At 38.7% G+C, this 27,325-nt stretch overlaps 2 protein-coding genes across 2 annotated transcripts; one reads left to right on the top strand and one right to left on the bottom strand.

The window, feature by feature from the left end:
* Nucleotides 1-2,638: 2,638 nt before the first annotated feature.
* Nucleotides 2,639-4,372, top strand: LOC118406920. Its single transcript, XM_035807322.1, has one exon. It carries the CDS (start codon nucleotides 2,641-2,643, stop codon nucleotides 3,253-3,255), a length of 615 nt encoding a protein of 204 aa, XP_035663215.1. The 5' UTR covers nucleotides 2,639-2,640; the 3' UTR covers nucleotides 3,256-4,372.
* Nucleotides 4,373-5,953: 1,581 nt separating this feature from the next.
* Nucleotides 5,954-26,464, bottom strand: LOC118406872 (cleavage stimulation factor subunit 3-like). The gene is made up of 23 exons (XM_035807260.1): nucleotides 26,242-26,464; nucleotides 25,425-25,526; nucleotides 24,175-24,270; nucleotides 15,363-15,395; nucleotides 14,774-14,871; nucleotides 14,221-14,287; nucleotides 13,993-14,027; nucleotides 13,691-13,817; nucleotides 13,160-13,237; nucleotides 12,732-12,812; nucleotides 12,282-12,363; nucleotides 11,801-11,910; nucleotides 11,175-11,291; nucleotides 10,644-10,718; nucleotides 10,071-10,214; nucleotides 9,579-9,681; nucleotides 9,136-9,205; nucleotides 8,759-8,855; nucleotides 8,300-8,407; nucleotides 7,678-7,810; nucleotides 7,052-7,146; nucleotides 6,502-6,562; nucleotides 5,954-6,291 (listed from the first exon to the last, which is right to left on the bottom strand). Exons 1-23 carry the CDS (start codon nucleotides 26,275-26,277, stop codon nucleotides 6,080-6,082), a joined length of 2,160 nt encoding a protein of 719 aa, XP_035663153.1. The 5' UTR covers nucleotides 26,278-26,464; the 3' UTR covers nucleotides 5,954-6,079.
* Nucleotides 26,465-27,325: the final 861 nt, after the last annotated feature.

Raw genomic sequence — 27,325 nt, 5'->3', positions numbered from 1 at the left:
CACGTGCAGCTGAACACAGTGGCCTACTACTTAAGAAAAATGTGTTCCGAGTCCAAGGAAGGCCAGCCCTGGTTGAGGTCTAACGTCGATTCAAGTCTTGGTCGATCCTTGCAAGCTCTAGACTGCTTTGACCTATCTATTCTCAATAAAATTGATGTTAAACGGTAATCAAAGAGAAAGAAAAAAACGAATTTTTCTCACCGTCTCCACGCTCTGCTGAAAAAGTATGTAAACACTGGCGCCAAAAATCCTAGATGCTGATTGGCTAACATGATGACCTTTTTCGTCAGCTGAAAAATAGACCTATGAACCTTGAACCTTAGATGGTAGGATTCTTCAGTGGGAAAGATTTCCATGATTTACGTCTACGAAATGAACGGTTGTATTTCATATCTTTATCTTCGCCAGCGAAGATTATAAGATTGCTTACTTGGGTCTGTATGTAGGTCAACAGCATATAAGTCGAGAAATTGTGGATGGAACTTTTTGATTTTTTGTAGGTGTGTAGCGGTTGTCGAAAGGCATGCCTAGTTTGAAAATGGTTTACCTGGCGTTTTCCTACGGTACAGCAGCGACCTTTGTATTTTTTCGAGGTTTGTTTCGAGAAGCATAACTCAAAATGCAGCTGGGCGATTTCTACGATATTTGGCAGGTGTGTAGCGGTTGTGTAAAGGATTGTCATGTGCGAGAATGGTTTAGCTAGCTTTTACCTATGGTGCTGTAGCTGGCTTTGTATGTAATTGCGTTTGTCTGTTAACACGATAACTCGAGATGTTCTACATGGATGCTAATGATATTTTGTTGATAGGTAGGGGACACAGAAAGGAAGGTCAAGTTCGATAATGGGCCTCCTAGCGACTTGTTTTGGTACTGCAAGTGAGCGTCAAAGCTTGCGCCTAAATTTTCCAGAAGTGCCATGTTCAAGATTTTTAAGTGGTGGATAGCTGTTGGGACTAGGAGTGAATGGTGTAATTTTGGGCCCCCTAGCAGCTTGTTTGGAACTGCAGTGGGTCTTACAGTTTGTAACTTTTAAAAAGGATAACTGCAGAGGGGATTGATGGATATTCTTTGCTTTTGGTAGGTAGGTACTTAGGGTGATTATCAACATAATGAGATGCTAATTATGTAAATTGCGATCTACTTAATATAATTACTTTGGGATTCTTATCATGAAGAGAACCACATCCCTTACAAAAGTGGTGTGCAGTGCAACATGACACTGGCACCATTGTCACCCTAGTCCAGCACTAATGTGTGGACCATTAATCTTCATTTATCATTCAAGCCCTTCAGACAGAAGCAGAAGCCTGATCTCCTTTCCCTGACAAGGGCCAGTCACACCAAATTAACCCCCTGCCCTCAGTCTCCGGGTCTTAGCACAGACAAATCAAAGGTGGAGCAGAACTAATCGTCATGCCATGGCAGGGTGTTACACGCCCGCCCGTTTGAGCGTTAAGACATGGTCACGTAAAAAAAGATTAAAACATCGCGGTGGGCCAAATCAGGCTGTCAAAGGTGCCAACGTAATCCTCATGAGTTGTTCGATCGCATACAGTACGCTTAATGATTCAAATACTATTTCGGGATGAGATTTGAAGAGTCAAAGTTGGCCTTCAAACTGGCTCTTTTTGCCTGATTTTGGCCTCGATTTCACACTGCATGGGGGTTTCCGTGCAACCGATTACGACAATATCATATACTTCCGGGTTGTACGAGTGCGGTCATAGAACGCGGGTGGTATCGTATCTTGTCTCGGTTTGTGCTAGGTTGTAGAGGAGGATCTAAGTAAGGCTTATCAATACTAATACTTGGAGATTAGCAATTACTATGCCTGTCAATCAGCTATTTTGTCTTTGCGGGGCTATGAATGGGGGGATCTGAGTAGCCTGACGTGATAGCCAGGCCAGGTAGACTGTGTAAAATACCTCTGACTTAACTCGCGATTGCAAAACTTTACTTACTATTTTCATGAGATGGACACAAACATTCACCAAGGCGGGGCCGTAACAATCCTTACGTATGACCCTTAGGTAACCCTTAGATGACCTATTATCTAATATATAGGCCAGTCACTCAAAGTTTGTTTATCATTTCTTTTTTTACGAAAAGACTGCAATGTACATTTTGTAGAGTGAAATCTTATATAAAACTAAAGACCTAGCCTAACCTAGCCTAACTAAAGACCTTACATCCAGCTTTGCTATATTAACATCTCGTATTAAGCTGTATTTGGTGCTTATCCGGCCCATTATAGCCATAATTACATACATTAATCATTCAAAAACAACGACCTTCGATAAAGAATGTTTATTTGGCGAAGATGTGTGTTCGAGGAACTCTAGTTATTTCTAAATTTATGTACAATTTTTTTCTAAGTTAGGGCAAAATGTAAACATCACAACGATGAGAAGAGGTGAGAGCCTCGAGACTGTCCTGCCGTATCTTGCATAAAAAGCCCCTCCCCCACTGTACTTTAAGTGGCTTGGGACGCGAAATTGCAAATGCTGAAATGTATTTAAGATGTATTTTCTATCGAAAGGTTTCCCTTTGCAAGTGTTGTTGAACAAGATAACATTAAGTTTTATCAATAATGTGCTTTTTATTGTCAACACAGACTGACAGAGTCAAGAGCACCCACACATGATGATCCAGAGGTTCATCCATATCCACATTTCCAGAAGATTTAATCCCATCACCATGACAACAAGACACCTGTCATCATCATCGTCATCATCAGATGACCTCTGGCTGTCGTCCTCCTACAAGTTCTTCCTCCCCAACCCCACGCGCTGGATGGACAATGACCAGTTTGGACACGTCAACAACACTGTCTACTACTCCTACTTTGACTCTGTCATCAACAGATACCTCATACACCACTGTCACATCGATTATGATGTCATCAGGGGCTTCATGGTCCAAACTCAGTGCGAATATAGGCGTCCGCTGCAGTACCCTGACGTGCCTGTGGTGGGAATGTTTGTGAGGAAGATCGGGAGGTCCAGTGTGACGTATAACGTGGGCCTGTTTCCTTCCTCAGTTCTCAAGGGTGTGTCTGGAGAAGTTATGAAGATCATGAGCGAAGGATTGTTTGCGTCACAATTAACCAAAGGTACAGAAGATGTGAATGCGCTTGCCGTAGGATCTTGCGTACACGTATTTGTGGACACACGGACTAACAAACCTACACCGCTGCCAGACAACTTGAAGACAGGTCTTCAAAAGATCCTGAGCAATGTGGAAAGTCGACTTTGAGCAGTTTGTATGGAACATTTTACAGGACATGAGGACTAGCTTTTGTAAAAAAAAAGGCAGGGACAAATTATGTATGACAACTTATCTCAAATTTTTTTGTTACATAGACACATGTTGTGTAACTTTTTAAAATCACTGTAATGTTTCATGAACTTGTCTGTATTCCATTGTACACCTGGTGACCATGAAGTTCTAAATACTCCCAAAAGCAGTTAGTACCCAAGCAACTGGGCATGATTTTGGAACGCTCAGACGTTTCAGACATCATCCAGTGTCTTTCATCAGTCATCAGTGATACTGAAGATTTTGTTGGAGAGAATTTTATATCCTATAGCTATCTAGGAATTGGTATGAAAAAGAGATCTAGTTTAGAACAGGTTCCAAATAGTGTCTGTAATGACATTCCTTTTGGATAACCGTTAAAGGCTGTCTTCATCATCATAATGGCTCCACATGAACCTGTATACACATTTGGGACCACACAGTGCAGCAGCGACATCTAGCTGCAGTGTGGAGTACTGCAGCATGACACCTAGCTGCACTGTGAAGCAGAACTAGTCACTATTGCAGTGAGGAAGGTGACAGGCAGCTACCAAAATGTCCTCAAGGTAAAACACTTGATTGTGTTCAAAGAACTTTGTTATCTAGTGCCTAACCACTAGTTCACCTTTATCTGTGGGGTAACCTATATCCGTTCTTTTATAAGCAGGGTATTTTGGGATGGTTTTAACTGCGTTATTTTGAAAATATTACATTTTGAAACCACCATCTGTCGACTTGATATCCCTATATACCAAGTTTCTAAATACGACAGATATTTAGGTTACAAGGTTAACAAGCGTTACCATTACCAACAAGCTATGCAGGAATGCTAACTTGAGTACTATCAGATTTCTGAAACTTTGAATTCTTACTTTTGACGCTTGTATCCACTAATCAAAAATCAAAGACCAGAGAAGTACAAGTGTGTGTAACTTTATTATATCATGTACAACAGCCATTCATTTGACACAGTGCAAGAGACTCGGAGTAGAATGTAGGCAAACACCATGGCATGTAACATTAAAACCAATGCACCATTGTTTTTTGTACATTGCGAGAAACATAGCTGCACACAGACATTGTCATACATGTATAGTGCCAGTCCAATCTACCCTGGGAAAACGCAGACTCCTACGAGGCGCGCAAAGTTTACCGATCCCCACCACACGCGCGCACGGAACACCCGCCGGCCAACACCCGCCGGCCCACGAACCAGCTTGCCCCAACTATCACTTGCCTTGGGGCCGGCGTAACTGGGGCCAGCTGGTAGTGGGGCGGGGGTTTACAGTTGCGGGAGGGCGTGCGTTAGGTAGGGGATCGGTAACTCTTCTTTGCCAAGCTACTTCGAACTGGTTTCCCAGGGTCCAATCATACTACAGATATTATTAGTTCAACTTTGGTTTTCAAATATAGAATACACAAGTGGTTATGAAAGCCAAGGTCTACAAGTATGGGTAACGCTAGTTCACCTTTATCCGCAGGGTAACCTATTTCCGTTTTTAAAAATTGAAAACAGGGCATTTAGAAATATGAAGCCGACGAACGGTGGTTTTGCAGTACTTTCAGATATTGTAGTATGAAACCAGTTTGTCAACTTGGTATTGTTAAATATCCGGTATTCAAAAACGACAGATATAGGTTACCCTGCGGATAAAGGTGAACTAGCGTTAATGCACATAGAATGTACAATTTGTGAATGTTTCAGAATTCTACATTCTTTCCATTCTACAGTTTTTCCATTATGAAACACAACTGCTGCCAAGTGGATTTGTAAATAATCTAACATTGTTATCCCAGATATGTCGATTGTTTTACTCGAGGACCCTCATGATGTACGAACAGTCTCAGTCCCATGTACAGTGAGGGTAGATTGCTGCATACCATACATTCAAGTGATAACACGAAAGAAGACTTTAACAAACTATAAACAAACTGAACCTAAATACAGACCCAACATTTATCAATTGTGAATGTGACTTGATTCTGAAACTGTCTACAAAAATAAAGAGATTTAAAAAAATTGCCTTGGAAGTGCCATTGTTAGTTGGTTAATACATGTATGTACATTAATGACAGTTATACTTTACATGGCTGATCATCAAATGAAATTCTCCAAAATTGACATCTATAGCAGTACTCAGTTCCAGATACACAAGTTAGTAGTACTACATTCACTTCTAGATTTTTCTTAAGCATTTAGCCATCCTTAAAAGTTAAAGGCGGATGGGTCAGAGAGATATCATACAATGAGGCTTTGGATAATGCAACAGTAAAAATGACGTTGCTTTAGTTTAAGCATGCATATCTGATTCCCTGTAACCATAATGTGTATATGAATGTCAAGAATCATTTTCAAACCGTTTGACCCATTGCAGAATATTACTAGTATTGAAGATATCAGAAAAGGCCCAGAAATCTACCAGGGGAGGTTGTCAAACCATTTTAACTTTCCGCCTGCTAAGATGCCCGTTTGGCACCACACATTTGCATTGGTAACCATGTGAGGCAGCGTGGAAAAGGTTAAATAACAAAACACTGGGATAGTTTATACCCTAACTGTCATTTTATTTTCTTGGAAAAGTCATTTAAGTCTGACTCATCATTTTTGCAAGGGTTGATATTTTTCAAGTATTCTACATAAAGACATGACACTAAGTATTTTACAACTTCACTGTCTAAAGAAAGTCTCCTAGCATACAGATACAATTAACGAATCTAAAACACGTAACCACCTAATATCAAAAGAATTGCTTGTTTGATTGATTGATTGACAAGGACAGTTCTATCTGACACGTTTCTGTTGTCGACTGCGGTAGATATCGTGTGCGGGCGGCGCTACGTTGTCCTCATCATCCGATTCTTCCTTTGCTTCGTTTTCCGCGGGACGTTTCTGGCCTTTCTTTGCAGAGTCGGAATTTTGGAGGGGGATCGGGAACAACTTAGGATTGGAAGTTTCCTCACCATTGCACATCTTGTCTAAAAGCTGAGAGGGATCTGAAATTAGGAAGAAAACATGCATTGAAAACCAATCATCAATAAAAACAATTTTTGAAAGCTTTTAAAATATCATACAATGTGACATAATGTTAGGATATACTTCTAATTGTATCCAAGTAAATTGTAATGCTTAGCTCTCTACTTCACAAAGAAAGAAAACCCAAGTGGGAAGGTATGCAAAAATGTACATTGTAATGTAATTCCTACCTTCTGGCAATGCACAGGTTTCAAAGGTCTTCACCAAGTCATCAATATTAACAAAGGGGCCCTGGAACATAGGACAGAGATACAATTCAATCTGTAACACTAACAGGTTCACATGATGGTTAGGCTCTAAAATGTACTTGACATGAACTAATGATTTTCTATTACATATCCATCCTGTGAAATTTCCCCATTGCCCATCACAGTCAGTCACCATCCTTAAGCCCCCTTTACAAATCAAGAATTTAGCTTGGCCGAGTTGCCAGCGAGGTTAATGTCTCAGCCATCATCGTTCTGACGCCTTATCGACCATCCTTTTTTTAAAAATCAAGTTCATAGGGCCTGATGTTACCATCATGAAGATGTAGAGCGGCCCATAGCGATAACTGTAGCAGCATCTCTTCTCCCTAAGTCAGACACATCAAGCTTAGACAAGCTTGACTTCACTGACTCAATAGGTGAAGCAGGGGTTACGAACGCTGCTGACGCCTTATCGACCATCCCTTTAAAAATCCTTATACATACACATAAGGCACAAAGTGTGGATACTCACATGGAAGCAGGTAGGTGGGGGCATGAGGTTGAGCAGAGAGGCTGCTGGGAGAGGCATGGGGAACACACCACCAGGAACAGGGTGCATCCCAGGAGCTGGACAGGGGGAACAAGGTAACTGTTTTAACATCCTTAAAAGTCTTATATAAGCACATTTACTTCAAGCTATTTTTTAAAAGAAAGAAATTGTGAAAGTGTATCTTAAAGTTTGTACGCATGTGTATTACCAAACTGGGCTTCACGATGTTACAATGAGCTTACAAATCACAAATATGGCCGTACTTTTTGTTACATTACGACCGTCAAAACACTTTGACTTCAGCATTTGTATTTACTTTAACAAGACCTAATACACTACATGTATACACATGTATAATCTGTTGTATAATCCTTTATAATTAGTTTTAATAAAGTTTGTTTGATGATTTTTTATTGACATGTTATATGTTGAATGTGTATGTTACAAACTGTATGTGTCCAAGTATTATGTGTATTACTCCTGGACTGAGAGTAGTTGTTGCAATGATATGTCAACAACTAAAGGAGTCAATGAACAATAAACAATAATAAGTTTTAATATGTACATCAGTCTGCACCAGGGAATGTTCTCCTGATGGCAGTACTTACGAGCCAGAGCCCTGGGTTTGAAGGGTAACATCTGGTCAGTAGCAGGTTTGGGGTACTCGGGTTTCTTGAACTCGTCTATCTCTGGTAGGGCAGCTGCAGGCACCTCCGAACCCGACACTAGGTCAGCTGTGGTCTGGAAAACAACAACATACCGTCACAGATGAACTTACATTCAAATACAAGTCATGTAGCTAAAAGTCAATAATGTACATATAAGAAAGCAAATGTACCTAAAAAGATAACTATATTTGCAATAAATTTCAGGGTATATCTCTCCCCATCTTCTTTTCAACTTGTATGTATCAAAAAGCAGTGAAAAAATTCCCCTCATCCCCCTAAATATGAGTAATGTAACAATATTAATGACTTTGGAAGCAAGCTACAGTACACTAAAAGGCTCACTCCAAACTACCATAAAATGAAAGAATATGTCATAATTCTCCAAAGAATGTCATATATATTAGTCTGTGTAACAAACTCTGCTGTCTAGAGCTGTAACTGGTGGATGCAGGGCAGGCTGCTATAAGCAAGATCCAATCAGGCTAGTCATATATCAAATCATAACTGTGATGCTACATCCACACGAATACTACAGCAACTGTGCAGAGAAAGTTGAACCTACAGGTCGTAGTTTGAAGCCCACAGCCTTGAGTTCTGACGTAGACAGGGGGAACAGGTCCAGGTACTTGTATCTGTCCACCAGGAGACACGTCTCACGATCTTCAAACTCCTACAAGACATGGGGAACAGTTTTCAGATTTGTCAAGACACTGTATCTTATTTCTTATTTCAAAATGGTAATGTAGAGATGTTGAAATAAAGTAAAGCCTAAGCACAGTGTATAAGTATAACAAATGGAAACCGGTACAGGTATCTGAAAAGACTTTAGAATTTGCATGATTTAGTTAACAAATGAAAGTAAAGGTACACTGGACTGAATAGAATATGGAACAAAAAATATACATTATCAACATTACATTTACATGTATATCATATGTAACATGTGCAATTCTAAAATTCTCTTTGATTTTACACTTATAACACAGTTGTATTGCAGGAAATGTCGTTCCTTAATTCTTACCTCTTTAAAGATGTCTCTCCGTCTTTTTTCGACCTTCAGGACAGACGAAAGGTCACCAATACTGCATTCAAACTCCAGGAACTTGGCCCAGATCTCACTGGAAAATAGACAAAAGGGTTTAGTTTCATGTGTCTAACATGTTTAATGTGTACATCTTCATGTAATTTTTGTTGTTTGTTAATGTCTGCATGTTTATCATAGATTACAGAAACAAGATATTACAAATACATGGACCAAAAAGATGCCTTGTTACAATGTCAACTGGTAAAACTCATCTTTATTAGTTGCTAAAAAGGAGCCAATTGGTGAATTCATGTATCTGTTAACCAATGAAATGCTTTGTTACAACTTTGTATTGTGTCTGATGTAAAACTCACCCTTGTTTGTCCACAGGAAGAGCCCCTGAAGTCAGCACCCTTTCAAACAGAACCCGGGTGTTGTTGTCCTCTGGAAAAAAAAAAGTTACGGTAGTGATATATCAATTATTGACCTGACAAGGTCTCCACCTGTCTTTTACAGAAGTGTACAAACAACATCTGTGTTGTGTTGTGTTGTGATAGATACTATAATTCTAACTTGTCCTGTTCTTTTCTTTGATCCAAAATTTGGACTTGATCTAGAACTAGTTCCACTTTATTCTCATTCCACAATGCAACCAAGAAATATTGCAAGAATAGGGATGAAATAAGACATCACTCACTAACTCACACACACACTTACTCACTATCCAATTTATTTGTTGTTCCCCTCCCCGTCTGTTGTGCTTATCAAACTATTCAAATGTCAACATTTTAAGTAACAAGACTACACAAGAATTTACCATTAAGATGCGACAAGAAGTCCAGGTACTGTAGGATGTAGTCAGCACTGTCACTGTACTTCTTCAGACCCAGCTCGAAGATCTTACAGGCTATGTTCTTATCCTGTGGGAAACAAGACAGGCAAATGACATTGTATAAGCCTTATAAATGATAACAGGCATAAGTGTTAGCTTTACCTGTTTTTATTGTAACAACTATTTATTCTATTACTGTATATACATGTTCATCTTGTATTGTATATTTATATGTCTGTGGCCACGATACCAGCCATGCTGCCGAGTGCTCACAGTGTATTGTCTTGTTACAACCTGAATAAAGACAAAGACAAATGATAACAGAACACAAAAAAAACTTAAAGATAGAAATTGCAAATCATTGTTATTGATTTTTTGACATCAGATTGTACAAAAAAAAATATCATAAAACCAAGTTTAATAAAGACTTACCAACATTGCTAAGTGACTCATTTGCAAGATTTCAGTTGAACCCACCTTACTACAGAAGTACTCCATGAGTGCAGCTGACACATACACGTGGTACTTGGACCTGTTGTCTTCTCTCGCTCTCTTGAAGATACTCCGGGCTGACTTGATGCCTTCCGCTCTCCTGGCAAACTTCATGTACTGGATGTAACCCTGAAACAGATAAAGCAAAATTCATTTTGATTCTTAGTCTTACCAAATACTGCATAATTCCAGACAAAAATTCCATTTTCAAATGCAGCTATTATTCATGGCAGCACATCAAATATACGAGTACAAGCATGAACTGAAGTCAACTGAACTGAAGTCAACTGAACTGAAGTCAACTACTGTGAGAATTAGAACCTTGAGGAACCAGCCTGGATGGACCAGACACATGCATGGACAGACACATGCACGGACGGATGTCTGGAATTCGAAGCAATAGCCCAGGGAAAGAGTTAACAGTTTACAAAACATGTGAGGAAATTGAGTGAATCTAAATACAACTTCTTTACAAAGCCTGTTTTGTAAATGTTTTGTATCAGAACTTCACAATAAAACTTTCCAGCAACTGAAAGAATCAAAATGCAGCACACTCACCAGTGTTGGGTCTATCTCATCAATACCCAGCAGCTTGTTGTAGATGGAATGGACTTTCTGGTGCTTCATGCGGTTCTACAAAACATATCAACATGGCAATGTTAGACAGTTCTACGGTGCTCCCTGCCATCCAAAACAAAAAACAGAAACATGGACTTATTCCCATAATAGTTTATTATTATACAACTGTTACAATACATTTGACAGACAAACCCTGGACAGCATAGGTCAGTGAAACGGTGGAAGTCTAGCTCACATAAGAGCTATTCTTCCACTACCGGTAGTCGTACATGTGACACTATATTTCCAGGTTGATTGTACAATTTCCTTCGTGATAAGCACAATAAACAGGGCAGTGGACCACAGCTTAATGTCCCTCTCCAGTCGCAATGTCATGTGAGTGGCAAAGCCAGGATTCGAACTGCAAACCTCTAGGTCCAGAGGCAGGGTCACTTACTACTAGACTACACACCCTACATGTACACATGTATATCAGTAGCAAAATACATGTAGTTGAAAGAAAGTGTGTACCTCTTCAAAGTCAGCGTAGGAGAAGTAGAGCATCATGTTCTTCTTGAGTAGAGTGGAGATGGCTCTCTCATACATGGCTGCTGCCTCGTCACTGAACATCTTTCCGGCATTCAGGTCCTGGCACAAATATGACATGAACTTTAGAAAAGTACCACTTAACATGTCTGATGACAGACAGTATTTCCTTGTGATATCTTGTAGCAAAGCCTTTTTAAAGTGTGGCCTTTCAAATGAAATAGGAAATACCAGTTGATATATTGTCTTGATAAAAAAGTACATGAGACCTAATGATGACAAAAAACTCAGATACATTGTACTGCTTGTGATATCTCCTACACATAGCTATTAGTTCTAGACCTAATGAGGAAACTATAATTATGTTTCTGTCACCTGAACAGAATATGCATTAATATTAATTTTCTCTAAGACTTGTTATGTTACTTTTGTTTCATTTGATATTTTTGTACATTTATGTCTTATGTTACACCCCAGGGCACATTGAAAAGTGCCAAGATAAGGCGATATGTCACCCCTGGTAAAATAAAATAAACAAACAAACAAACAGATTAATCTGCCCAGGGGCTGCAGCTGTCTGTGTCACATTCATTTCAACAGTAGGCACTCACCCCCTTCTCAGACAGCAGTTTGCTGGACTCCTCCAGGTATTTGGCAGCCTCATACCAGATGTCAGGGCGATGGCCCAGGCACAGCATGCACTGCTCGTACGCAAATATTACTGAAACAAACAAACAAACAAACGACATTAGACATGATACGGTCTTGTACATTTCACACGACAGAAAATTACCTTGGTTACTGCCAGAAGTCAATTCATAGTTTAAACTGCACGTCATGTAAATGAAAAGCAGCCTGCAGCCAATTTGAGCTTTCATGAATAAATAAAGGTTCAAAAAAACAAAAAAACAAATGTGCCGTGGGATGTACATTTTTTGTATTGTGAGTAATATGTCAAACTGGAAGGCCCCTGAGACACAATGTTTGAAGTTCTTGTTTGTCAAACAGACTCCTTAGTCCTTTTTTGTCCATCACAAACTTACTAATCTGAAGAGAATTCAGCAGTTTGCTGTGTGAAAGAAAAGAATGTACCTCTCTTTGCGATGACAGCGTGGTCCTCTGTTCTCAGTGGGTTGCCTTTCTCCCAACTGATGTACTTCTTCCAGAGGTCAACCTGGGGAAAAAAGAACAACCTTATTCACATCTAAAGACTTCAAAAAGTGAACAAAACATGTAGATCTTTCAGATATGGTTCACTTAAATTCCAGAATAATCTGCTTAACTGTAAGTCAGGGCTGTCTCCAGGACCAGTCTATCCTCGGACAGCATTTTGCTTGTTGGGACGGAAAATAATTTTACCTCATTCGTCACAAAAATGACAGGAAACTATTGTACTTTCATACATCTGTAAGCTTGAAATGACTTATCTAACCAGGAAATTTAACAACATGGGCTCCCAAACAACAAATGGGCCGAAAAAAAGCTGGAGACAGCCATGCTGTACATGTAGAACTACAAAATAAATAATACAATTCAGCTCACCTGTTTGACTTCATCAGGAGTACCAGTGGGTGGGATGGACGGCATGTTTCTGTTCAGACCTCTGGTCACAGCTTCATATTCCTGGGTAAGATAAAGACTTGGGTTAGTAAAGAAGTTCTTAAGTGTGTACCCTCATAAACGTACTTAAACAATCATGTGCCAACAATAATAGATCCATTTGGAAAGCGAAAGTAATGTTAGTTCACCTTTATCCGTTGGGTAACTTATATCCATTGCTTTTAAAAACAGAGTATTTGGGGATATCGCGTCAACGGACTTTGGTTTCAAATTTGAATATTTTCAGTACATTGCAGTTAAAAACTACCACCTGTTGGCTTGATGTGCCTAAATACCTTGCTTCAAAGAACTGATATAGGTTACCCCGTAAATAAAAGTGAACTAGTGTTACATGTACAGAAACTGCTGACCTTTGCCACCCGTCTGGCGTTCATGTAGTCCCTGCTGCGATCTTCTATCATCTTCTTGGCTATGATGGGGTTGATGCCCTGGATGGAGAGAAACTTCAGTTACTAACAATCATGCGGGAAAATGTACTATAATACTTGATGGTCCCTAATGAAACCTTAATATGTTACATTGTCACTTTTAAAAATCAATTTTCCTTCAGTGTGAATCGCTTATCCTGTGTCTACACTCAGTAAATATTGTACAATGTATATGTCAGGTTAGAGAAGTTGCAATTGCAGAATTGCCAATTATGTTAGATGAGTCAGTAAAATTCAAAATACCGTATTTGCTTTAACTTTCGAAGGTCAGTCAGAATTTTTCAACTTTGCTTAATGTCTTTTTTTCGTGTCACTTTTGTTCAATGGATTGATTCAAAATGTAGGGTAATGTTGGAGACCACCCTAGCTGTCTTTACCACATACAGGTTGCAGTCTCTTCCCTGGCATAGTTATACAATTTGTGTTGATAGAGATCAATAAACTCTAACTCACAGTCTCATATTGGTTGTACTCTCTCCACAGCTGTTCTATGTTGACCATGGGGTTGACACATCCCCGCTGATACACCCTCCGTACTGCTGTGATACGCTGGTTCTCTGCGTACGAACCTACTGCCTCCCTAGGGAATATTGAACAATTTTTAATTTTGACATTTGAAATTTTCTGGGGCAAGAATTCAAGACAGCTTTGCTGAAACACCAATAATTCTGTAAAAGAATCAATAATGAAGACTGAGATTTGTGACTGATACTGGTGATTGTTCAGTAAATAATAAAAAAGCATGACATACTTACACTCCTTTCAGGAAGGAAATGTAGTCACTCCATATCTAGAAACATAGAGAAACATAGAGAAACAATGACATTCTTTAATATACACAGTTCAATAATGTTATTGATACATCACAACACGATTTCACACAAATGTATGTCTAAGAACATACGAAAAATAAGGCAAATTGATAATGAAATGAAGGGTTGTCAACAGCAGTCTCATAAAAGAAAGAATTCAGCAGAACATACCTGGTAAGACATAATGTCCATGCCCATCTTGTCCAGAGCAAAGTCATATGCCTGAGCCATCTTCTCTCTAGACAAACAAAGAACAATAAAGAATTATACTGTAATAATTATTTAAGTTTCTTGGTTTATCAAGTTAAACTCATTTAGCTGTCACATGTAATATTTCTGCTCCATCCATGTTCACAAAGTAGAGTGTTCGCCTTGCATTCGGTAGGTCGTGGGTTCGTTCCCCCACCGAGTCATACCAAAGACTTTAAAAATGGTACATGCTGCTTTCTCTGCTTAGCACTCAGCATTTGGGAAAGAGTATGGTAGCTGAAAACAAACCACTACCAGTGGACAAGCCCCCTGCTATAGTGATTGCATAAAGTTGTGGGGCCCAGGGCTAATGAAACGGAGATGGGCGCCACCCTATGCATCATCAGGCACAGGAAGGACTTTGACTTTTTTTGGAAGCACCACACTAGGTGGTAAGACACTTTCTTTATGTTAAGCAGTATCTTATTCTAAAAGAAGATGGTTTAACCCTTACCAGACAGTAACCAGACCTTACCTGTAAGAGGGCAGACTGCCCTTGGTCTCCCTGACATAGTTCAGGTAACACTTCCACAGGTCGATGTTCAACACCTTCATTAGACACCGCTGGAACAACTGATGGGGGCAAACACAAGTTGCTACGAGTCTCTTCAGATAATCCAAAACCCAGAACCTTGTTTCTTCATTTTGATGATGAGTTTCTGACCAATGTTTTTCTGGTGAAATACTTTTCCAAAATGCCTGTCATTGATATTCTTTCAAACTTAACTTTTAAGCAAATAAAACTTTACATAGACAGCTAGTAAAACAGTTGAAACCATTTGATTTCTTTCAGATTATGAAAAAGGAGAAAACTGAGAAATATCACAAATTGAAAATACAGTATTATTGCTACTATATGCATTCAATCTGCAATTATACCTTTGTCACTGCATTTTTGTATTGAATCTATCAACTCTTTTCTAATGACTTTTACTGTGCAGCAACCTGCTAGAACCTTAACCACATGTGCGTACAACAAGTGCATTGCAGCTTCTTTCATAGTAGACTTTAAACTTACAAAATAATGTAGTTAAATGGCAAACTTTATCTTGTTTAGCACTTACCTTTTCAACTCTTTCATAGTTTCTGGCCTTCATCTGTAAACAAAGAATCAGAGCCTTAAGTGCTGGATACAATTGACACAAAACTTTACTTTGTTTCTCAAGTCTTGGATGCCTATATGGTCTGGCATTATACATGGAACTCCATAACGTTTTGCAGAAGAATAGCGATACAGTGATCCACACTTATGATTGACAATGTGTACTTGCATACTCGAAAGTCTCACTCACACCAGTAACATTATCTATTTTGTGAGTCAACGAAAAAGGATACTGGTACACCATAGAATAATATTAGGTAGGGTTTTCACTTGTGTCATTGCCTAACTGCACATACTGTAACATCTGTAGATGAACTTTTTGTATCTTTGTACATGCACAATGCTTAACTTTCTTCCAACACAATGATGTACAACAAATTTTGTAACCACCACTGTTACCTTTTTCAGGATCAATAATGACCAGTCTGTTCTGAACATAAGTTACAAACACGTGACCTTATTGACACATGATTCTGTATTTTCGTCACGTCAGCAAGTGGCCAAACGGGCCAGGAATTTTACACTGCCGTCACTGTCTGTGTCTCTGTTTATTTCACATACCTTAGTCAGGTAAACCTCCTCTAGGTGTAATGCATTAACACAGATTTTTATCATGTTCTACGTTTGGCTCTCCTAAAACACAGGACCTCTGGCTATACAGCCCAAAAGGATGTCACTAACCTAAGCTCATTTTTACCTGAGTTCAGTGAGGAGATAGCTCCTGAGGGCCTTTCCCAACGATACAACATTGGAGCCTGCTAGGGGTTCAAACTCAGAACCTTTATATTCTGTCAAAAAATCGTCAGCTTATAAGTCTACCTTGCCACCAAGCATGAGAGTCCTATGTGGTTGGTTTATGGACAATTGTTAAAAAAAAGTTAAAAGTTATTACTCCTTTATTTTGTCTTAAAGTTTGACTAAATCAAAGAAGATTGAAAAGATGACTGAATTGCCAACAAGATTTGGATCAAGTTTTCGGCATTTACATCAAATTTTAGATAGAACTTTAAGTCCTTTGGCAAAATGGGATGTCAAATGTGGAAAAGTGCACGGGTTGGCCTGGTAGAAATTTAATAATGTTCACTGCAAATGTTCACTGATTGCAGCAGCCCAGAAGTTTTGTTTCTCTGTGTTGCAATTGCTTCTGCTGCAATGCAACGTGATACCAACAGGGGGCACTGCAGCAGAGAAGTTTGATATGATTACACCACAAATGAACAAATCATACGTATCCTTTCCATGCTGTCTAATATTACACTAGAACAATCTAGTACCAATTGTAACTTAGGTAGGGAGAAAGGTAAATTTTGGTATTTGAGTGTGTTTAATAGTGACACTGCCTTTTTTGTTTTTACCAATTAAAAATGCAGCTATTTAGGTAGCTTAAAAATGCAGCTAGTTAAAGAATGCAGCTTGCATGGCAAATTGTTTGCAAATTGTACTTTCGGAGTTTCATGAAAAATTAATTCCTAAGTTGTGGCTCAGAGATTAGTTGTCACATTTACACCTGTAGCTTCAATTATCCAAAGAGTGGTGCCGTCATTGCATTTATCACTTAAGCATCAATTCCCTTTGGCAGTAATGATCTAACATTATGCACCTCTTTGTTGTCAATAAAAATGCAAATTTACCAGTCACTTTTGTGATTAATTGGTGAATCAAGTATGCCAATGAAACACAGTAAGGTCCAGGGATTTCAACTAAGTAGTCTCTGTTTAATGGTTTCTGAACAGACAATGGCTCAGCTGGTTTGTTACTTTATTTGTTTCACCATTCTTGCTGTCAGTCCTGTTGTTGTCACCTTAGTTACAGATATCTCTGTGTGAATTTCTAATCAATAGTATTCCATATCCAACCAATGGACTGACTATTGAAATCCTGATGGAACTACTGTTGTGAAGATTGACTCTACCAGCAAAGATCCTGCAAACAACAGACTGCCATGGTAGACAATCTGTTTGAATCAGCGATTCTGCTGGTAGAGATGTTGATCAGAGTCTGGAGTTAGTGAAAATTTACAAATACAAAACATAAGTACAAAAATGAATATTGATTTAGATTTTCAGACTCTGATCGACATCTCTACCAGCAGATCCGCTAATTTTGACAGATTGCAATGTCTACCCTGGCAGAGTAATGCCTAATGACATATTAAATTTTCTTTTGTAACTGCCTAATAAACTTACTTATAGTCTATCAAGTCACAAAGACAAAATAAATCCAGTCCAAGAAAACACGGGGACACAAAAAATGGACAAGGTGAGACACAAAAATGTTTATAGGAGTCCAGGTAACTATCAGTATGGAGGCTTAAGAACAAGATATAATTAACTAAGAAACTTTTGAAGTCCAGACACAATGAACACAAGTTCATCATACAACATACTACTATGAGCTCGTTTAGGTTCAAGATGATATATACTACATTGGCAGCTTAAATGTTAAATATATATCTGCAGTCAGAAGCACGAACACTCCACTGAAATGTAGTGAAAATGAGGAATTGATTTTTAATAAAATGGCTACTGAGGGTGGGCAAGACATACATTGTACTAGTACATTGTATCCTTTGAAAAACGATGCCTTGGGCAGATACAATTATGGTAATTTGACTGCTGTTTATACAATCATTTCACTGTGCAATTACACTGTAACGTAATACAGGCATTAAAACAGCATCAGACTAGTATATACCTAGTCCATGGAGATATTCAAATCTTTAAATTTTATTTGAAGAAAGAAACTTACTGCCACCAAGTACAGTAGGGGCAATCTTCACAAAATGAAGTTCATAAGAACACTTGTAGTAGATGTGCAATGGTTAGGTGTGACAGGTCGTTCAGTATAAACGATAATACAACCGACTGCTGCCGCACAGTGTCTCTGCGAAACTGACGCGTAAAGCTGATAGTTATACAGACGATACAGATTGTGTATGTAACTGCTAACTTTTGATTCAAGCCTTGCTATGAAATTTATCTGCCATAAACCTAAAAACTTACAGCACTCTTTGATCTGGCTACCTGCTGATGGTACCCTTAATGGTCCAAAAAAACTGGACATTCTGTTCAACTGCTATTCACCATAAAGATCCATTTCACTCAGAAATGTAGCAACTTCACCAGTTTAACTTAGTGTTGGATTTGATATATGTCTTACTACTAATTTCACAAAAAGATTCCTCCATCCCAAATGTGTTGCCAAAATACATATTTTATATGGACTGCATCCTACAGTGCTACAATTATTAGGTTGTGCTTCTTTGAGCTTTTATCAATGGTCAGCTATAGTTCAAAGACACTTGTATGCAATGTCTGACAACACTTTGCGCTAAATTCGGGATGGCCGACAATGTTTTACGTTTAAGCAATCTAATATCATAATAGAAAAAGGGTGGGTACAGGTACAGAAACGGTGAATTGGTGACCGCGAAAACCGCGAACATTAATCCACCGCGAACATTTCTGCATTTACAGTATGTGAAAACTTGTGAATGGACAATACTCAACACAATGGTCCATTTTGTTACAAAAGAAATCTGTTTTGATAAATATTTGACTCCCACTGGCGTTGTGAAATCCTACAAAGCTAACTGCAAAAGGCTTTGTACGATTGACTGTAAAACTTGGTAGAAATGACTATAGACTCTACCCTACTTTGCTCGCTATTTTCAATGACCGGTAAGCCGCAAAACGTGTGAATGCCTGTTCATATAATCTGTTCCTTTGCCAATAGGTCCAATGTCTGGTCACTGATTTTTTTCAGAACCAGTTTTTCTGGACCAGTCCAATAAGAAAAACTGGCAACGATTTAAGCCTAATTCAGAAAGGTCGGCGATGCTTTATGCTAAATTCTAGAAGGCTGGCAACACTTTGCCGAGGCAGCAGTAAAATATGATTTGTCTGTGAAATATTTCTGACCTACGGCGCGACAATCCTAGGGGGTTCCGGGGACGTGCTGAGCAGACCTTGAATTTTTTACTCTATTAAACTCTATTTCCTACATTTGAAACGCTATTTCCTGCATTTTGAGGGGAAATTTTGCTGACAGACAAGCCTAAGTCGGTGTAAGGCGCAAGGCATCGCAAAGGAGGTCCTGTGAAATTCTAATCCTCTACTAGGCTCTAGATCTGGAATGCCATTTCCTGAATTTTTCTGGGCAAAAGTTTGCTGGCAATTATGAAGATGCCATTTCCATAGGAGAATAAAGTTTCTGAGCGCACACCGCGCCGCCCGCCCCACATTTCGAGCGCCAGAGGGGCAAGAAGCTGCAAGGGAGGCCAGTTACAGTTTGGATACATTTCGTCAGGCAGGGTTCTGAGAGATGTCGCTTTCACAATTTAAACTTTGAACCCAATTAACAACAGTGAGGCTCTCTGATGGGCAGTGAAGACTTATTCATGCAGTGGCAGAAGGCCCAGTTTGAGTCTATACAGCATTTTTGCCCATTCCAGACTTGTATCTGCCCTTTTTATGGAAAATGTAATAGAAATTTCATATTGATGAGAGAGTGCAGGGTGCAGACTTGTTGGTAAAGCTGCATAATTAAACAAAATTCAGGTAAGGGTATATAGAGGTGTTAAGGTACAGGTACAGACCTGTACCTTAACCTGAACTGGTCATTGGTCAATTACATGCAGGGATTGAAATACATTTTTTTTGCTACATGCAAAATTGCAAGTTGGCAAAAATTTTACGTGCAATTTGAAAAATTTACATGCAAAATACTGCAATGTTCTAGCCAGCATCTATCATTCCGTCCTTTGGCAGACTTTTGGTTGACAGAAATTGGCGCATGAAAGTATAGACAGAACTTGAAATTTTGAAAGATATCCACATAATCAGCATGTAAGTTTGCAGCAAAGCCAAATTTGATTATTTATAACACCTACTGACGACCAGTGACGATCCATGGCCTCAGTATTTTTACTATAGGCCAGGTATTTTCAACATACAATATTGCAAGTTCAATTTTTACATGCAAATCTCAAAAATTATGTGCAAATTGCAAGTTAAGTATGTGTATTTCGACCCGACATGTATCTGAAACTTTAATCCGTTTGTCTTATAAAGCGATTGATTTTCAGCTCAACTTTCCCGGCAATGTAATTAAAATCACCATCTTTGAGATGGGATTCACACATCATTCTTTAGTCTAAAAGATGGCGTCCACTAGACGTTTAGTCAGGAACAGGTATACGTACAGCACACGCCCAGACCTGAACCTGTACAGGTACAGTTTTTAGGTAAGATATAAAAAGTGGTTTTCTGTGGGCATCAAGAAACAGATTTACATGTTGGTGCTGCAAAATGCAAAATTAGTATTAGTATAAATTATTACAGAATTTACTAGTAAGATCCTCAGTTTTTTTAGAAAAATGCTGATGATATGAGGGCAGATGGTGACGGGACTGCAGGACCTAGCAGGATGATGTTGTGGACAAATTTTAGGTAAAAATTTGGCATTCTAAGGCCTAATGAGAGATACCTTACACCTTCTGCAGGTATAGAAGAAATTCTGGACAGTAGCCTTTATGGTCAGCAAACAATGTCAATCTAAATTTTCTGATTCGTGCAGGATTTGAGTTCAAGGGCAGTTAAAGTAATAGGGTGCAGCACCTCCACTTGTCTATGTACAATTTTACATCCTAAGTCTCATTGATGTATTGCTCTGAGTGGGCACCCTACAATACATGTAGATTCAACCCAAAATATAAACGGCAACACGGATGTGTGATTTTCGCGGTGAGAAATTCCCTTTTGGTCAGTCCAACTGATCTCAGTTTGTTTGTAATTGAAGAAATTTAGCAGGTAAAGTTAGGCAGCCATGCGCTAGGGCGGAGGTATACAGTCCTGTGTTCTGAGTTGTGTGTTACTGCAGCAGGGGCGAAGAACTTCTTGCCATAGCCAAGAAATGTATGATTTTAGGGCATTAGCAATTTTTTCTCATAATATAGGGCACCCCAAATGTGCTCAACATGGAATCGAGAATATGCTGACATTTCCTGTAGCTTAATCATGAACTCGGCCATGCAAAACACGTATTTTAACTTTACTTTCAATGTGGCTAAAAAACTTATTAATGAGACCCTAACTCAACCTTACCCAAGCCCATAAGACAAAAAGCACATAACACATTACTCAGTTCCAAATGTTTAATAATGGAACACCCTTATCATAATTTTTTTGTTAGCTGCACACGTTGTCCATATAGTGGTTTGTTTCTCGCTACATGTATTTAGTACATATTTGACAAATTTACCATTCTAAGGAAACGACACAGTATTATTACTATCAATAAATAGTATCTACGTATGTAAAAACATATTGCAAAGCAGTGAATAACGATGGACTGGAATCTTTAAAGAAAACTCTTCCTATGAAGCACAGAAAAGATGGAGGCCAGACTTATAATTAACTCCCAGTTGTAAAATCAAATGGAAAGCAAAAATGGATTGTTTCTATATCCATTATCATTGCACATGTACACACAATTTAGAGTCTATATGCACACTGTAAAAAGGTATCGGTTTTGCAGTACTTGACGACCTTTTCAGTGAACCTAAAAGTAAAATGGTATTTGTGACCATAGTGCTACCATAAACTTCAATCCACCTCACTCGATTTTCTCTGGATCCCCATCGCTAAATTATGCAGTGCTGAAGCCATTTACAGCCTTGCATCTTTAAATATTTGGAAAGGACTAAAATCATGATACAAGATTTTTTTTTAAAATCATTTCAATGACAAAAATGAGGCGTAAAATTTTGTTTCTTTAATTCTAGCACAAATTTGCTTTTTAAATTAACAAACTGATAATTTTGTGGCTTATTCCTTCTTTGACATTGTTTTTTTTTATTAATGCTAAGACTCTTAGTAAGAGAGGGCAAAATGTGACATCTTATCTTGATACTAGTAATACCAGGTACTTGAAAATGCAAGAATATGTAAATAATAGAACTTTTTAATGTTCATACTTTACACACTTGTGTGCAATGTCTAAGCATTTCTTAGGGCTTTTTTTTAGTTCTGTTTAATTGATTTGCTGTTTGTTAGTACATCAAACAACTTAGCAAATTGTTAGGCACCATCTCATATTAGTAAGGTAGGTTTTATGTACCATCGCTGAGCTAGATTCACATTACATGCATTTCTTTCTCATCAGTCATTCATACATTGTAATTGTTATAATATTACATGTATTTTATAGTCATACTCATAGATACTTTCACACACACACACATCATGGGGTCAAACCATGGCTGTAGCTTTTGACAGTCAAGATTTTATTGGAAGAAATCGTTGCCTCTTAAAACAATTTCGCCTTTTCCAATACATTACAAGAATTTGCACTAGCACCCGCTCATTATTTATTTGTCCAAATAGTCATACAAATATCGTGGGCACAGAAAAAAAAGTACATTCACACATACTTTCTCAACATATATTTTCTTTCATACATGATACATACATACAAAAAGCAGAGAGACTAAGTGGGAGAAACTTGTGGACCTAGGCATTTTAAGTCAACTTGGGAGGGACTAATTATGTTATCATCAAGAGCATACTGTGACCTGGCAAAGTATACACTTGTGAATAGTTTCATCAGGTTGGTAGTAACCAAAACATTAGTGCAAATACAGCAATTGTGGTGAAAAAAAAGGGTCTCTTTATCTATGCACCCACACAGCCACCCACTCTCTCACACATTAACTAAACACGCAAAAATGCAGACCAGAGTATCTTAAAACTTTACATTATCCTATGCATGGTACAAAATGTTTATAACTTTATAACCAAACACAACACAGCTATACACAGAATACATACAGGCATACATGAACAGTCAGTCACACTTGTATGTATAATTAGAAACAATTCCAAACAAGTCCACTTCTTTTCCTTTGCAAGTGACCGCTATGCACTGGCAAACATGCACACACACATGATCATGATACACTCGCAAAGCACACATACACACTCACTCACTCACACACACATAAAAACACACACACACACACTCACTCACACACACATAAACAAACACAAACACACACACACTCACATAAACAAACACAAACACACTCACACGCACATAAGCACACACACACACTCACACGCACATAAGCACACACACACACTCAATCACTCACACACACACACATACTCACTCACTCACACACAAACACACATAAACACACACACACACACACACACACAAAAGAACACATTGCCTTAATCTATCCCCAGTGTGTGCAGACACAGTAAAACACAGAGTCTCGGTGTGCGTTGTCCATGACAACAGGACACCAAGGAAAAAGGTTGTATTTTCGCAGCAATCCGTCAGTCATGACACAATATATCTATGCACCATCAACATTAATGCAACTATCAACATTAATGAAAAATGCAATAAATGTCATGTTTGCAACTTTACACACACATACATTTTTCAAAGATTTGGGCTTACTCATTGCAACAAAACTGTAAATTAAAATGTCCAACTTCTGCTGCAAGGAATGTCTATACTCATTTGTAGACAAAAGTCCCAAACCAAATAAAGTTTAGCCTTTCATGTTCTTGCAAATTTTATTTGGATCTGTACATTTTGGAAATAAAACTAGCTTGAAACCTGGAAGTTTTTAAGTTCCTTGTCGCCATAAATAAATAAAGAACTTACTATCAGTATCATTAATATTCAGATATTTGGTCAATTCAATTTGAAGCAAAACTACTAAGTATTTGTTAAGAACAGCAAAGAAACATGATAGAAACCTCAGCCTCAATGTAAATCTTCCAGTAGCGGCCTGCCGTCTGAAACTGGCCCACCAGTCGCTCGTACGTGTTCCGCGCTTTGTCGATATTCTGGTTCTGAAAACGACATCATAAATGCAAGCTAACGTTAACCTTTGCACAAGATAAAGTTTCTCATATTAAAAGTTCAAAACAAATGAAATGTTTAAGATATTCTAGATGAGATGTATAGTTAGGGACCTTACCTACCAATACGACCAGTCAACATGTACTGTTACACCATGGACAAACTTTCATCCATACATATTCACATTCAGTTTTTCCAGCTATCTACCATTCACTTTCTCTGCCTAGAAGTAAAAGCCAGCCTTCTTCATTCTTATCTTAGCTTTGGTCAGCTTCCCACTAGTGATCAGTAGGGACCAGATCTAGACTAAAGCTAACACTAAGCTAGCATCCAGGCTAAACACATCTCATCATACATGTAAAGACCACAACCATTCATTCCAGGAGCCGGGATTCACCCTTATTCTCCAAGCAGAAAAATCCCAGCCACTACCAATCCCTGCGACCCAACCTCTGCTCGGAGAATACTTCACCCAGGCACGAGATCAATCTTGATTGGGAATCATGGTATGAATTGTCCAAATCCAGTTCCAAGAGGGCCTGGGGTGAATCACGATTTGGTGAATCCAACCCAGGAAGTAGATTTGTCAGACTGAATCTGATTTGCAAATTACAGTATGAACGACCAATCATGGAGTTGGTTTGCTATTTTCTTTTTCAATTTATCTGCAATTCTATGGGACTTAAATATCCAGATTGTTAATAACTGCAATTTAGTGCAAAAGATCAGCCAGTTCAAGATCATGTATTCTCATTCATGAACATGAATTCATGAACATGAATAAGCAATAGCATACACATTCTTACAAGCTAAAGTATCATAGTTCAAAATGAGTAATGAGCAACAATGACACTTGGTACAAAATATATGGTAACAGTTTATTGTGCAACTGTCAGCTAGTTTAACTACTACTAGTAGAACCAAGAACAGTGTTTCAGTATAACACAATCATGACAATGGTTACAAGCTAACACAAACTTCATCTAACTTGGTCAACAGTGTCGGTCAATATGTTATTTCTAATAACACCTTAACCTTTAAATGATTTTAAGGTATCAATAGTCAACTCCTTACATAAAATAATGCAAATGAATACAAATTTTACAGGTAATATCATACTATTACTAATAAGATCAAGTTTTACCTGGGCCTCTCGTATCAATACACTCCATGCATCTACATCAAACGCGTTCACTTCGATTCTCTTCTCCGCCTTCTTGACTCGGTCAGGGATATATCCCTGATCCTGGGGCAGAAAATAAAACAGAAATTTTAACGTCACTCTGCATCCGGAGGGGGGTACTTACCAAGTAGAGTTTGGTGGGAAAGATTGTGACCTTTTCATTGTATGCACTGTTTTCTGTAAACCGGGCATATGAAGAAAGTTTAGAAAGTCACAAATCTTTTATCCCCACCAACCTCTGCTTGGGGAGTTGGGGGGAAAGAAAGGCAGCAAAACTACATAATTTCCAACTCACAGCTAGACAAAAAATTATGTCAGGAACAAATCATAAACTGGTGGTTGACAGTATTTATGATAAATTATTTAGCATGAATACACTTCAAACACCACTAATAATCCATCCATCAAGTGAATGCACCATGGTAGGTCCTGAAAAAAATTTCATGATTCGTGTACTTCATGATTTTAGGTATAAACCACTTTCCATAAACCACTTTCCAATATGGTAAGTAGGAAAAATACATTTTGCCACACCCCCCCCCCCCCATCCCCCAGTATAAATTTGGACAGCAAATTATTCAGTTGAGCAGAAACTTCACAAATTCATGACAAAGCATTTCATAAACACATCTGACCTTAGTTGTATCCATGCTACACATAGTATTGCTAAAGAAGGCTACGCTGAAAACGAAGACCAGGCCAAAATATGGCAACAAAGGTTTAGCTTTGAATCTGGGAAAAAACAACAGAAAGGATTTTTTAGAACAAACGAACTCACCTTTCCCAGTCCTCCATCGCCCGCTCCAGACATCATGGGAAACAACAAAACACACCTAACACACAAATTCCGACCCAAGCAACATCTACACACAGGATTAAAGGAGAAAACAGTTTTATTTGGGGGAGAAAATCCCGAGAAATGAGCGAAAACACCCTGACCACGCTACAGACAAAATGGCCGTCCCGGAGAAGAAAGGAGAAGGGAATGTCCCGGATGTTATCGCCGTGTGCGTCAAGAGCGCCACCAAGCGGATTAGATTAGAACGACATGAGGGTAATATTGCAAATACAATTTTACATTGATTGGTTAAGAGCGACCCCTAGCAGTCAATGAAATAAATACTGCAGATTTGCTGTGAGATTGACTGTAGTGTTATAGGAGGGTCTGCATGCCTTTTTCCGTTAAGCGTTACGAGCCATTTTAATTTACCGTTAATCGTTACCGACCCGCTCTAATTCAACGTTAATCGTTATCGGTATATTCTTCGTGAAGCGTTATTGGTCGTTTTATTTCAACGTTAATCGTTATTTGTTATCCCGAATTCACCGTTAACCGTTACCAAGAAATTCTTCGTAACCCGTTATACCCACGAAGTCCGAAAAGCCAGATAGAACCCCTGAAAATGCAGGAAATGGCATTTCAAAGGGCCCGGATTTCAAAATTTCTCCAAGTCTCCCGGCCTTCGGCTCTGGACATAGTAAAATATGTTGCGGAAGCGTCGCCCTCAAAAACTTTATCATTCATACAGATTTCCGTGTCAAACGTTTAAAACTTTCGGGTAAAAAGTACTCCTAGAATGCAGAAAATGAGGTTTCTCCGGACCTCCCTTGCGACGGCTTGCGCCTTTGGCGCTCACGACGATATGGCGAAAATAACGTTAGGGGCGTGGGTCGATCGTCGCCGAAAAAAACATTTTCTCTCAAATTAAATGTCATTTAATTTAGCTTCGTCTTACAGCAAAATTTGCCCTTCAAAATGCAGTAAATGGCATTTCAGACGGTCCAGATTTAAAATTTCCCCGGACTTGCAACTTCTCGTGCCTTCCGAGCTCGAAATGGTAAAAATATGTCGGGGGCTCTGG

The sequence above is a fragment of the Branchiostoma floridae genome, chromosome 19, assembly GCF_000003815.2.
Source record: "Branchiostoma floridae strain S238N-H82 chromosome 19, Bfl_VNyyK, whole genome shotgun sequence".
NCBI lineage: Eukaryota > Metazoa > Chordata > Leptocardii > Amphioxiformes > Branchiostomatidae > Branchiostoma > Branchiostoma floridae.
This window is presented reverse-complemented; position numbering and strand designations above follow the sequence as displayed.